Here is a 15009-nt window from a genome sequence, read left to right as displayed (position 1 = left end):
CCATCCAATTATTTCACTCATGTTCTTCTCTAAAATCATCATCAACAGGTTAATTGCAGTCAGGATTGAGTTTGTAGTTGTGGTATGAATAAAAAAAGGCATTGTGGAGAACGGTCATTTCGTAGTGAGGTTTTCCTAGTGAGTACGAGGCTGGATTGGCGTTATCATTCTTAACTTTCTTACTTTTAACATTCCTGTTAATGTGACTTGAAAGAATAAAAGAAAAAAAGACAACTTCTAGTGCATTTTTTTTGTGTGCAAAATAATCATGAACTCTGCAATATAAATGGCAGAAAACCAATAAATTAAAATCAACCTTTATTTGGAACATTTTGTCAGTCTATGTGAGCACATCTATATACAGTATACAGTTAAATAAAGTCCAAATGCATGGGAAATGTGTAGATTAGTGAGATGCTGGAAATGTCCTGAATTCTGCCACAAGGGGATGCTATTGTACATGAATTTGTGAAACCTGGAAAAATAAATGTTGGCCAAATTGCAAGAACAGCCTGGAAACAAAGTCAGTATGGCAAAAAAATAAAAAAAATTCACCTATTAGACAATATATAATAGTAATCGTCACATACCTGAACTATATGGTATATTGTCTTAGATGTCATTTTAAACTAGTAAATGCACCCTACTTTTAAATTAAGTTATAATCTAGCATTAGCTCTTTATTCTCAAATTATACGCAATTTTCTGGTTCACATTCTTTTTCTTCTTCCAGGGTTGGACAAGCAGTTCCATTGTTGGCCGGTTTCAGACGAACATATCGAGTTCTGCTTTTAACTCCAGTGTTCCCACAGCTACCTTTGCAGAGTCCCCAGGATGACCATACAGAGACCTCGCAATCTAGTGGTGTTTCTAAAGAGAGAAAAAAAGGAAGAGTAAATACAGTAGAAATAAGAATAATATTTTCTGTGTGTAAAGCGTTTCTGTGCAGACAGTATTTTTCAGGTATAGTATAAGCCCCCTATCCAAAGATCTTACAATCAAATTTTTAGGTGAGTGCAATATAGTAAAATTAAGTGACTTGCAAAAGGAACTGACAATGGGAATTAAACCAGATTCATCCTCTTTAAATGTAGGGACTTTATCAATGTACTATTCTTTGTTTCTTAATGTAGTGATGTTGCTAGAAAAGTGTAATGCATCAAACTATTATGTATGTGTGTGATCATAGTGTGAGCTGTACATGATAGCTATGGATTATGAAGTAACAAACTTTACTTGGGATGAGAGCTTTGACCTTATATCTGCGCCTCATACTGTAACACAGATTTGGGGTCATCTGGTCAAACAAGGGTGAATATTGAAAGTCTGACTTTAAACAGAGCGACATGCAGAACGTTTATTTATTATCTGTAAAAGGGAACATATACCTTTATAAAAAAAAGTTAATGACAAAACAAGCAATATATTATATATATATATATATATATATATATATATATATATATATATATATATATATATATATATATATACAGATAGAGCACAGCTGGCACTCCAAGCTAAAGCGTCAAATCATCAGGTGCATGTTCCATAAGACAAGTATATGCAACAGATTGCCTTCCTAGCAGGGAAAGCAAAGAAACAGCACTCAGTAGTATGTAGCAAAAAGATTGTATTCAAACATGACAGCACATGTGTAAACCAACGTTTCGGTCCACTAAGGGCCTTCTTCAGGGAGGTGCACAATATTACAGTAGGTCATCAGAAGGGCCTAAGACCTAATATTTAGTGCAAGATTGACTTTTAATATATATCCTTATTTGCTAAAGTACTGAGGACTGCTTCAGTTATTATCTATACCGACGGAGTTTCACTGACGTCCCAATCTCACTGCCATCATGAGATTGGGCAGAGTCACAGGAGGAGAAGGAGATCAGAAGCTGCTGCAGCTCTGTTTGTACTCCTGTGATGTTCCTCGTGGATTCCTGATTCCGAAGCAAGTCCCACATAGCAAAGATAGGCTTTTTATCCTGACATGCCTGATTTTACTGCTACATTGGAAGCAGCTGTCTCTCTTGCGCTATATTTGCAAATGCAGATTTACTTCACCATATTGGCATCTTCTTTCTTCCTAGGTGTGGACACTTTTTATTGGATTTGATATTCTATGTCCCCTGGCTGTAGTCATATTCAGACTACATTGTTTCAATCATTGTGTTGCATATATATATATATATATATATATGCAAATATAGCTGTATGCTCATCTGCATGTCTTAGGCAGGTCTGCAACCCCACCTTTCCCCATTATCACCCAGCATACAGCACTTCCACTGCAGCAAGGGATTCTGGGAAATGACATGCAAATGTGCACACAGTGTCACTTTTTGCCTCAATAACCATTTTTAACATGGTTCCCTATAGGCTTAAGCTTGCTGCATGGTCACAGCTTTGAGCACAGCCAGGGTTAAGGTGCATACCCAGAAAACCACCCACTGACAGCTGTTTCAACCTTGATGGGTCTCATCAGTGTGGGGTTGATTTTACTGGGAATGCAAGAGAGGCTTATGGGATAGGCTAAACCATAATACTGAGTTAAGTTATGGTGAGTAAAAAAAGTGACAAAAACCCTCCACAGGAAAGCAAATATGCAAATATAGCTGTAGGCTCATCTGCATGTCTTAGGCAGGTCTGCAACCCCACCTTTCCCCATTATCACCCAGCATACAGCACTTCCACTGCAGCAAGGGATTCTGGGAAATGACATGCAAATGTGCACACATATATATTGGTTTTAATGCTTAATCATTCCCTTGTTCAATAACATCTATATTGAGTGAAAAAAGCTCAGTTTACCTGAGATAATCTCTTCTATCTCGTTTCCTTTAGTGGTGGGATTTGATGCTGGGTCAGGAAGAGACACATGCTTGCCTTTAAGTTTAGTGAACGTTACTTTTGCAATAGGCGGCAGACGTTTTAGCCTGGGATAAAAGAATGAGTTTGCAGGATGACTTGGTGAAGAAGAAGTTATCTGTGGAAGACAAAAACATTTCACATATTTTAATATTTGTATTGTTGGCCTAATCTTACCATTTGACACAAATAGTTATTAGCTGTATTGTAATTATATTGTCATGTCGTACAAATGTTAAAGAGCTGCATACCTGGTTGGCGCTATAAAAATACAAATATAAATGCATACATATATGAATATGGTAAAAATATACCGGCAGTACTATTGCCAGACCCACAGAGAATTGGGTAAAAATGTAAGCAAGTGGGAAAAATTTGACATTTGCGGCTTGTGAAAAAGTGGCAAAGATATGACTTAGGCAAAAGCCTATGGTGGTGAATATCTCACGTACCTGTAAGCACACAGGCATCAAGGGCCAATACAGGCTATTGCATCCATTCTGGTGTTAACTCCCACTTAAAATCAATGGGAGTTAACACTGGCCTTGGTGCAACAATCCTTGACAACACGTGGTCCCCTGTACCCATTTTTCCAACTCTATCTGTCCGTGATTTGATTGTATAACCCCTGTTCTTTTAATGTAACCATGTATTTTTTTTTATAACTCTGTGCCCAGGACATACTTGAAAACGAGAGGTAACTCTCAATGCATTACTTCCTGGTAAAACATTTTTATACATAAATACATGTGCACCTTAAATAGCATTTCTGACCCCAACGTTCACTAAAATGTTGACATTTATTTGCAAATATTAGTGATGATTGCATGTTTTGCATAAGCATTAAAAAAAAACCAAGAAGCACAACACTGTGTGACTCTGCAAATCGACGAATAGCTGACGCTGAAATGTCGTGCCGATCACACATCTAAAAAGTACTGATATACAACACACAATGAAAATACGTGAGGCATGTGAAATGGGAATTATATTTTCCAAAAAGGTAGAATAGTAACTAAATGACTTGCTTTATTTGGTGTTAGGAGGACAAATGCTGGAAGCCAGAGATGAGGATTAGCAAAGAAATGAAGGATCGTGGCAGCTGCAAGTGGTTGACAAGGCAAAATAAAAAAAGTCCACCTTTGGCACTTGGGATTTTTGGGCCATTGTCAAAAGAGGCAAGAAAAGAGACGTGAAAGAGAACGGGTCTTGGCCGGCCAGTCATCAGCTCTCTTTTTTGTGCTTCACGCTTCTGTCCCTCCTCCTTGCTTTTAAAATTCTTTTTTTAATGTAACCAATAAAAAAGCCTAATTTGGCCAAGAGGCAGCCAGTATTGTGATGTCAGTTTTGGAACTGGAAGTATCAGAACCATATCCTCTAACATTTAGTAGATGAACTGAGGCTAACATTTGTCTATTACACTTCCACAACCTTAGTATATACACCCCACATATATACACCCATCATCCATCATACCCCTCATATACATGTAGCCCTGTTTCCTTCTGAATACAGTATAACTACCAATGCTGTATAACCTGTTGGCTCACAGGGCCTAAGCCTCTGCCACGGAGAGCCTGGGGCAATATATATATAGGAATAATCTCTTACCAAGTGCAGCGCCTCCAGCTGCGATGGCTCCCAGCAGAGCGGGAGTTGTTCCTCACAGGACAATAATACAGAAACAGTAGCTTTATTAGCGGTAACCATAACCATGCATATCATTCCAGTAAATGTTACTCTTCAAGGAGACACAATAACTAACGTGTCTCACAGGACGCGACCCTTCACCGTGTTCCCACACCGTGTCCAATACATCACACTATAAACCCCCCCCCCAAGGTGAGTGTATGTGTGTGACTGCGCAGCCACTAGTATGAATGATGTTATAGTTGGTGCACTTAAAGAATGTTACCGCGCTCGGGCCCGCAAACAGACTTCACAAAGGATCCGACGATGCGGAGCTGCCGGTGATACCTTCTGGGGCGATCCCACCCGGATGGCTGATGATATGCCTGAAGAGGTCTGATCCCAAACCTCTGGGATGGTGCCGTGACAGTCTCTGTGTCTTTAACAGCTTCAGTTACTAATGTGACAGGTTCCTATTCTAGGGCCTGTCCCTACATTAACTCTGACTGACTGTGACTCAGGGCCTATCTGGGCCTGGGGGTAAACGGGCCTAGTGTAGAGGCTACTTGCCTCTCTACACTCTGAGCTCCTTCCTCATCCCCCTCCCGATCTTCTCTGCCTAATGTGCTCCCCTGCGCAACCTCCTAACCTCTCCCTGCTCAGTCTCCTCGCCCTATTGGCTCCCGGCCGTTACCTGGTCCTGCTGAGGCTCATGGGACTTGTAGTCCCCAACTCTAAACCTCCTCTGGTTGGTCAATGCTTTGCGCGCTCGCGCAACCACTTGCTGCGTATGCTCGACCTCTCTGGTGTCGCCGTTGCCTATGGGACTACTGCACATGTGCAATACAAAAATGGCGGCGCCCTGGACACTCGGGCCACCGCGGAGCCTCTGGTGCACCGGAGCGCTCCCTGCCACCTTCCCTAACTCTCTCACCACAACAGAGGTGAGGGTCAGTCTGGGGGACCTGGCTACATACAGTACACTCCAACACTGCTCATATACACCCTCACACATGGGACTTTGAACCAGAGGTGCAGGGGGTGCTGTAGCCCTCCTATATTTAGAGATTTTTACATTATGATAATGTATGTATGTTACTGATTCTGTATGTACAGCACCGCCACCCAAAAATTGTTCTTTTACTCCTGCCTCCACACCCCTTATATACTGTATACTCTCACCCCTCATAAATACTCCCCCACCACTCATACTTCACCCTCCATTCATATACTGTATTTACTTCCCCACCAATCATATATACTCCCTCCACCACTCATACTATATATATTTCCCCCACCACACATACTGTGTATACCTCCTTATACCACGGCCCTAATTTCACACTGAACACCATCCCGACGCTTGAGTTCTGCTCAAGGATGTCTTTTGTATCTAAAGCCCTCTCCCATCTTAAACCTCTCACTCACAGCCCCAGGTCTCTGGAATGCCCGTCCCCTCAATATCCGACTAGTACCTTCTCTCACCACCTTTAAGACCCACCTTAAAACACATCTCTTTAACGAAGCATATGGGTAGCACCATGGCTTATACTATACATCTCATACCTTGACCCCCTGCAGATGCACTTAACCTCATATATATCTATCTAGCACCTTCTTGTAGTGGATAACTTCACTAATGACAGTATTGATAGTCATGCTGAGAGGGGACAGGATTCCTATAAATTTTGCCTATACAGTAAGAATACCCTCCAATTGTACCTATTTAGCAGGTACCCTACATGTTTTTGGCTCCTATAAGACCAGCTGTACCTACATATGTAGCAAAGTTTATGGTCTTTGGTGCCTCTGCCAGGCGCGGTTGCGGCACCAAAGGATTAACGCTGCGGGGGGTCCCATTCAGATACATGAACCCATCAAAGCTCTATCGTTATGGACCCCAAAACCTATGCAGCTTCGCACACCCAAAAAACGTTCTCTGTAATACAGATGTAGCAAGACTGTCCCTGGCGTCATGGATGAACAAGCAAAAGTCTGCGGCGCCAGGGGACAGTCTTGCTACATCTGTATTACTCAGAAAGTTCACTGTGTGTGTGTGCGCGAAGCTGCATAGGTTATGAGGGGACATTGTTCATCACGATAGAGCTGTGACGGGTTCATGTTTCTGAATGGGACTTCCGCAGGGATTGTTTGGAAGTACCTCCATCTAGCACGAGTAGAGGAACAGCGGTACCTACTGTATACCCACAAAATGTTGGAAGGTCTGCAGTAGGTTAAAAATGCCATTGGTACACAGAATAGAGGGGAAAAAATCACGTTTGTACATTTCTATCACATTTTCTGTCTGCGGGTGAATCTATAGCTGAGTGATTGAAGTATTTGTAAACATGTGTTTTCTTGTACAGTATGTTCTGGTCTTGCAGTTTGACTGCCTTTAATACAAGACATACCTCTGTAACAGTAGCCTGTGGAATAGTTGCAAAATTTGGCGATGAGAAGGTGAATCCACTGTCTGTCCCGGCATCATAGGGATGAAGATCCAATGATATCGTTTCTTTCCAATGTTTTCCTTCGCACAGTTTTAAACTGTTAATTCCCACAAACCAGTCTGGGCTTGGCACAATTCGTACGAGAAAGGAAACCTAGCAAGATAGACCATAGAATAATGCATCAGCGGAAAGGTGAGCAGAAATAACTGAACATACTGTACTCAACAATGATGCACATCAGGGTTTATGTAGGACTAATAAAATGGAGTGGAGAGCTATTATTGATTTATTGTCTCCATCAAATGTATGAAATGTGTTTGTCTTAGATCTGTTTGATCCAGAACTGAAAGTGCATTTCTTTTTATAGAAATACAATGGTTTTGGTGGAAAAACGATTCTCAGAGATACCAAAATGAATGCACACAAATATAATTTGAGCTTCAAGGAAATCCTCACTAACTACACAGTCTGTTTTCTAAAGTCTACCGGCTGCCGAACAGGGGCAAAACGAGTGCAAAAAACATAACCAGCTTCACCACAAAAGAAGAATCAAGTTTTTCCTTTGATAAACTTGGTGCAATTATTTTTTACTGGTTTTGTAGACTTTAGTAAATAAAATACAATTAGATTGCAAGCGCTTCGTAGCAGGGACTCCTCTCCTACAATGTTACTTTTATGTCTGAGGCACTTATTCCCATGATCTGTTATTTGTACTATTTGTTAGTTATATGATTGTCACGTGTGTCACTGCTGTGAAGCGCTATGTACTGTACATTAATGGCGCTATATAAATAAAGACATACATACATACATACTATACAGGATGCTGACTCAAAATCAACGCAAGTCGTTTGAAATACTCATATCATTTCTTAAATGACTCAATTTGCAGGCACAATGACTGCTCATTATTAGATTACTATTAGTCTATAAGAATAATTGAGACACTCCCTACGTCTATATACTTTATATAGAGACTCTAGTGTTTCAGCCAATAATTATAATACAAAATGTCTTCATTTCCAAAGAATGAAGAGCTGAGAGAAAGGTACGGTGACATAAAATGAATATCCCCTCTTTCTTAAACGTTGTCTTTCAGAGATATACTTCTGATGGTCCTGCTACGGGTGAGTGGGGTGTGGTCTTGTAGAAAGGTAGTTACATTACAGACAATCATATATTGTATTTATTTAATGAAGGAACACCATCGTTCTTCATAGAATTGTTGTTGTCCGTGAGCTCTTAAGACCAGAAAGATCAGATGATGTTTATTTATCACTGCAAAAGTATGCTGTACAGTGCATAATACAACAGTGCAGTACAAAGGAGCGTGTGATCTTATTTTAGCACAGTTGTATAAAGTCACCTGCCAAAAGGCATACTGTAATGAGCTGGCAAACATTTTTGAGGTGACAAAATAAACCTAATCAAAATGTATAATTGAGTGCATGATAGTATTCAAAATGGGTCATTAAACATACACATCACTTTATGAAAGACATTGAGTTATGCAAAACTGAGAGACAAATGCATGTTTTACAATAATGATGGTCGCTGAGTCAAAGGTATCCAAGGATTTGGGACCCGGAAAAGTCTAACATGACTTACTAGAGCCTATTATATCCAACTGCTAGTTTCATGATGCTTTTCTTTTGATTTTATCATGTGAATGTCAAGATGCCAGATGAGCATACAATAATAAATCTCATTATTTGACACTGGCGCATATTGATGTAAGAAAATTCTTGCATTGGGTCAAGGAGCTATTTGTGTCAGCTCGATACAGTATCTAAACTGTGTAGTTTTGCATGCACTGTAACTTACACTAAATAAAAGCAAATTATTTTGTAAAAAAATAACTAATATGTTACTAAATATAGCTACTGTATATACAGTAAGAATAATTAATTATTCATTACTTTTAATTTTATAAAGAGGCTTTTCCCATGTGTTCTTTTCGTATACTGTTAACAGAAGTAGTCTAGTTTTGTGTGCTTTGTGATGCTACACCCACCTTCCGAGGGAGATTAGTGAGGATTTTCGTATACTGCAAGAAAACCTGACTTCCGGCAGTTCAGTATGCTTGCTTTGGACAGCACTGTGATCACAATTGTGGTATGTCCACTTGGATTTGTTTTGGGTGATACAGAACAGAAAATCAATGTTGATAACATTTAGTTTCATTTGGATAGAACCACCATTGTTTAAAGTGGGGCACAGTAGACATATTTGCTAATGGGGTCGTTGTTAAACAGCCCTGGCAGTGACGGTGTGTGAAGTCCTGTATATATACAGCTGCAACTGCAGGTTGTAGACCGCTTGCCTTGAGAATTCTGTACTAAAACCATTCCAATGCTGAGAGATTTCTGCAGCCAGACTAATGGCCCATTGGATTAACAAAGCGGGGTCCTTGCATTTGAATGGGACTCACGCTGTGTGAATCCTACTGGGCTAGGAGTCCCATTCAAGCGCAGGAACCCCCGCTGTGTTAATCCGATGGGCCATTACAGCCTTCTGTGGACCATCTCACGAGTTACTGCGAGATGGTCACAGATTTTCCTTGGCAAGTGGTCTAAAACCAGCAGTTGCATCTGTACAGTTTGTTTCTGTAAATTGAACGATCTTGAAAAGGAAATATAATGATCTGCAGTACTTACGAAAGGGTGCCTTGAATGTGCTTCTAACTCGGTTGACGTGTGTCCGGTGCCGCTGGAAATGGAAGTGGCAGAAAAAATTCCATGCACACTCTGAATTTTTTCCCCAGCTGCTTCTATTTCTTTCATTAACAACCAGGCTTCACCTTTTTCTGTAAAGTCCCGCACTCCATTACTGGCGGGCACATGTTTTTTCCACATGTGGTAGTCAGAGCTGTGAGTCACTCCTGTTGGATGGATACATCAACTTAGATGTGGATAATAGAAGAAATAAACTATCACATGTAAAGCTGCATCTTTTCACATGGTGCGGTTCGTAAATTACGACTAAAATCATCAAGTTAGACATGGCAATATATTGATTTATTGGTAGACAGTATGTCATATTTTGCCTGTTCATTGCTAGAGAGGTCATTCTCACTTACTATGCACCTCCAGCGCATCTGCCATTTAAATCAGGGGTGGTCAACGCTAGTCCTTTAAGACCACCTCCAGCTGGAGCAAGGATTTCCTGAAAATCTGACCTGTTGGTGGCTATTGAGGACTGGAGTTGGCACCCCTGATTTAAAGGGTTAAGACCAAAATTTCCCTCTTCATTCACACACTGGAGATTATTTGAACACCCTGCTACTTGCCAAGAATGCTATATTGAGTTTGTGCTCCTCACTTGCTTTCTGCAACTCACCATTATTACCTGTTAAATAGCATTTTTTTCCACAATAAGTTTTTTATAGTTTACTGTATTATAGTTTAAAAGAGGGTTACATTACACATACTGTTCATAATTAATATTTTTTTCTAAGAAACACTTTTACATAGTGTATAGTGTGTAGTGATTCTTAGATTTGGGGTATGTTCCAGCAGGTTCGTTTTCAAAGGGGGTTGCAGACATGAACGACTGTTTCAAATTATTTTTTTAACCCAACATTTTCAGTGAATGTTTTATCCCAATATGAATATGTTTCTTAGTTTATTTTATTTTTTAACAGTTTGGGGAAATGTTACTCCATGTACAGTAGTTCAAGTAGAAGTGTGCCACTCTGTTTGAGAAATAGCTTAATGTTTACAATTTTATTTCCACTCTTCCGGAGTGCAAGACATTATCACATTTCTCCAGACACGAGCCTGGACAGAATACCTTATTCTGATCAACTGGAGCAGCCGCAGCCCGCAATGGGATGAGTGGTCGTACCATTTTGCCGCAGACTTTTAACCGCCGCTGTTTAGCCGTCTAGGGACACTTCGCCGCTGGCCGTATCAGCCCAAGGTAGGTAATTAACTATAGGGTAAGGGATTTTTAGGGTAGGGTAGGGCAGGGGTCTCCAAACTCAGTCCTCAAGAGCCGCACACAGGCTAGCTTTTATGGATATCCCTGTTTCAGCACAAGTGGCTCAATCAGTGGCCCAGTCAAGCACTGAGGCACTCTGAGCCACCTGTGCTGAAACAGGGATATCCATAAAAGCTGGCCTGTGTGCGGCTCTTGAGGACTGGTTTGGAGCCCCCTGGGGTAGGGGATTTGGGTAAGCTTTTTAGGCGGAGGGGTTTTTAGGGTAAGAAGTTTTTGGGGTTTGGGGTGTTTAGGTTAAGGTCTAAGGTTAAGGGCTTACCTTGGTGGCGAAATGTCCCTGTGGCAAAGTGAGTGGTGGCTAAACACCGGCGGCAACTTGGTCACAGCAAAGTGACCGCGACCAAAACATCCTAGACCGGGCTCAGCCAGTCCTGTCATGGTGATCTAGATCCATACACACTCTCTCCTAGGCACAGACTACTCATAGAAATCCAAGACAGGCTGGACATATAATAGAAAACAGACACTGGCCTTGGCAATTAGGATAAAATAATCACCCTGCCATGAAGTGACTGCATGAATCCATCCTCCGTAGTTATATTATGTCTCGGAATGGAATGGAATCATGGTTACATCAATCCAAGTAATTACTTTTGTAATTGACAGTGCAGTTTGGTTTATTTATGTGTGAGATTCGAGATTTGAATACTGTAATCCATAAGTATTGCACATGCTATATATTCTCTGAATGCAATAGTCACTTACCTAGCAATGATGACCATTGAGCTGGGGGTCTGTAAAGGGGATATTGTTTAGGGAATGAAGCCTGACTCCATTTCCCTGTAAAAATGATGCTATACTTAGCAAGTTCCTCTGCAGTACAAATAGAATCTTCACTCAAAGACAGACAGCTGGAATAACCCACAATTGATAAAAGAGTCACGATAACTTTGCAGGATTTGTAGAGCAGCATCGTTTTTTCCATTTTCTGCACATAAAAAGGTAAATCACATAGAATTACACCATTCAGTTTTACAACATAACTACAGAAATATACATCTGTATTATATTTAACTATACTGTACATCTGTATTATAGCTAACTGCACAGTTCCTTTACATGGCAAATTAGATATTTTCTGTGATTCCTAGTACATTATGCCCCAGAACATATAAGATTTATAGTTTAAAGTGCATTATTTCCCCTGGTAAATTTTTTCATGAATAAATAAAAAAAATCATGCTATGTAACAATAAAAATGTACTATCGTTTAAATTCAATTATGCATGAAACAGCATAATTTTACATATTGATGTGTTTAATCATGAGGGTATATATATATATATATATATATATATATATATATATATATATATATATATATATATATATATATATATATATATATATATATATATATATATACACTTTAGCTATACAGAAAAATTTACAATGCATGTAATCTCACACTCACTATTAGAGAGGGTTGTCGTTCCATACAATGCATGTAATCTCACACTCACTATTAGAGAGAGTTGGGGTTCCTTACAATGTATCTGATCTCAGACACACTGTTAGGGGTTCCTAACATTTCATCTGATCTCAGAAGCGCTATTAGAGAGGGTTGGGATTCCTTACAATGCATCTGAGTAATAGACAGACATGCTATTAGAGAGGGTTGGGGTTCCGCAGAATTTCACAATGATTATAGGGTTCCTTAACCAAAAAAAGATTAAAAACCCACTTGTGTAGAGGATTAGGTTTGTTGTAGCATGATAAAGATGATTTCAATGCCTCACAAGTCTGTGTCAACTACGTGTGCTGGTAGAATGCACATTGTTTGCCCCATTTCCATTAGGACACTGTAGCAATATTTAATAAATGGACATAAAACAGTTGTTTAATACTTACTAGTTCTTTCTAGCAGTGTTCTGTCAGGCTAGGAGGAGCACCTGCTTTTGCTGGCAGCTGAGCTCTTCTGGTGCAGAGAAAAGGAGGACGTTCTATTTATGCCTGAAGAGGGTCCCCTTAGTCCAACAATGATTGTAACCTTAAGACCTTCCCGTTTAACTCAATGCATAACAACCATTTACTTGGATTTTTGGAGAAACCAGCTGATCCACGTTCCTGCAATAAAATAAATCTTATAATGCTGACTAAACAAATGAGGTTTTGTTAAGAGCCATGCATTTTTCCACTTGTTCTTTAACTCGTGAAACATTATTCTGGCAACGTTTGGTTATAAGACAGAATAAAACATATTTTACAGTGAGGCATTTGTTCTCCAGTGGATTTAGTTTTCCCTTAAACATTTAGGAGTTTGTTCAATGGAAAAATACATGGTTTTAACCCTGTAATACGTTCAAGGGACAGAATTACTTTACAGTATATTTTAGTATGCAATCCATAATATTTTTTTTTCTAATTCGAAGGTGTAGTTCCCCTTATTATATATCAACTTTTTTTTTTTTTTTTTTACACATTTCTTTAACTTTTTTTTCATCCTGATAAAGGTCATAGTAAAATCCTCCCACTGTTTTATTTTAGAGAAATATTGATATGAAAACATTTTTCAGGATTTGCCGATATAAATTGGCTTCTAACCAGCCCAGATCATTGCAACATTGTCATTTGCACTGCATGCTCTCCTTAGATACTGTATGTGACAATTACTTGTCCCTAACAAAAGTAGTATGTATTGTTTATTAAATAATATTTATTATGGTGGCTTTATTAATTTACTGTTGGCTGAACAGTTAACAGAGAATTTGTTATGTGACCGATGACTCACTTTATTGCAAGGCGAATATTTAGCAAAATGTTACTTCATCCGGAAGTGTTCAGATTGGACTGTCTATAATTGAATGCAGATCAAAACTGGTCACTCAGGACCTTGCTATAAATCAGAAATGAAGACGGAGTTATAGAACATTTCTAGGAAACTACACAATACCTATTATCTTTAATGAGCTCTGCAAATATTCCTTCACAAGTTAATTTTCTCCAAAATTGAGCACCTGTGAACAATTTAACAGTGACTTAAGTGATCATTATGAGAAGGGGCTGGCAGGCAAATTTAAGCCCGTGAACCAAGCCCAACCAGCTAGGAACCAGACAGCCCACACACCATGCATAGACGCACGCTACATGCACCCTAAACACATGTACCCACCATGCAATAGGCAAGCTCCATACACATGCAAACACAATAAACAAACATCCCCCCAGATAAACACACCATATATGTACACACATTATATACACATACCACAGATGTTAACAGACCAAATACACACATCAGATGCACGCAGCATGCATGCACACTATACATATATGCATGGATATATATATATGTACGGTTTTAGCTGAGCTTAATAATCAAAAATACATAGCCGATACCGTTATTCATTAAGCATTTAGTTAGCCACAGAACGGTATCGTCTATTCGTTTATATATATAAATTTTTACATTTTTGATTTATATATATATATATATATATATATATATATATATATATATATATAAATCAAAACTGTAAAATGCACTCACAGTATAAATAAATTAAAAGGGCTTATCTGCGTGTGGTAGCACTGACCTCGTAGTTCCGTGATGCTGGCTAGAGAGACTTCTGGTCTGCAGTAACATCACTCTTGGGTACTCCGGTCCTAGTATGGATCGACAACAGGACAAAACTCCTCAGGTCCTTTCTTCAACACGTTTCGCAACTGTAACGTGTTGCTTCATCAAGGGAGTGATCACCTTAGGACTCAGGCAAGTTTAAATAAAGCGTGCAGGCTCCTCCTATTGAGTGTCGATTGGTAGTAATCAAGCAAGCCTCTCAAAGGCAGGATGTCAGTCTTAGTAAAAGCGCAGTAAATGGTGGGTGTGGGATATTGTCCCAATAATCAGGGCTCAGCTGTCCTGGGAGTGTACATGTGTACTCAGAGTAATAGTCTATAACCAAGGTACTTAGAGAATGTAGAAGTGCTATGGGAGACTCAATGTAGTATATAACCATAAATCTAACAGTATGTTCTGATATTGTTCCGCATACATACAAGTATATGACTACATGCACTATTAAAATATTATGTTAGAAAGAATCTAGTGATG

At 39.4% G+C, this 15009-nt stretch overlaps 1 protein-coding gene across 1 annotated transcript; it reads right to left on the bottom strand.

Annotated features, from left to right (window-relative positions):
• Positions 1–301: 301 nt before the first annotated feature.
• Positions 302–14620, bottom strand: SPON2 (spondin 2). The gene is made up of 8 exons (XM_075579000.1): positions 14492–14620; positions 13687–13791; positions 12807–13022; positions 11661–11883; positions 9611–9834; positions 6915–7106; positions 2818–2992; positions 302–870 (listed from the first exon to the last, which is right to left on the bottom strand). The coding sequence occupies exons 4-8, from the start codon at positions 11878–11880 to the stop codon at positions 692–694; spliced, it is 990 nt and encodes a 329-aa protein (XP_075435115.1). The 5' UTR covers positions 11881–11883; positions 12807–13022; positions 13687–13791; positions 14492–14620; the 3' UTR covers positions 302–691.
• Between the last annotated feature and the right edge of the window lie 389 nt (positions 14621–15009).

The sequence above is a fragment of the Ascaphus truei genome, chromosome 1 (assembly GCF_040206685.1).
Source record: "Ascaphus truei isolate aAscTru1 chromosome 1, aAscTru1.hap1, whole genome shotgun sequence".
Classification (NCBI taxonomy): domain Eukaryota; kingdom Metazoa; phylum Chordata; class Amphibia; order Anura; family Ascaphidae; genus Ascaphus; species Ascaphus truei.
Note: the sequence above shows the minus strand (reverse complement) of the source record. Positions and strands in the feature narration are given on the sequence as shown.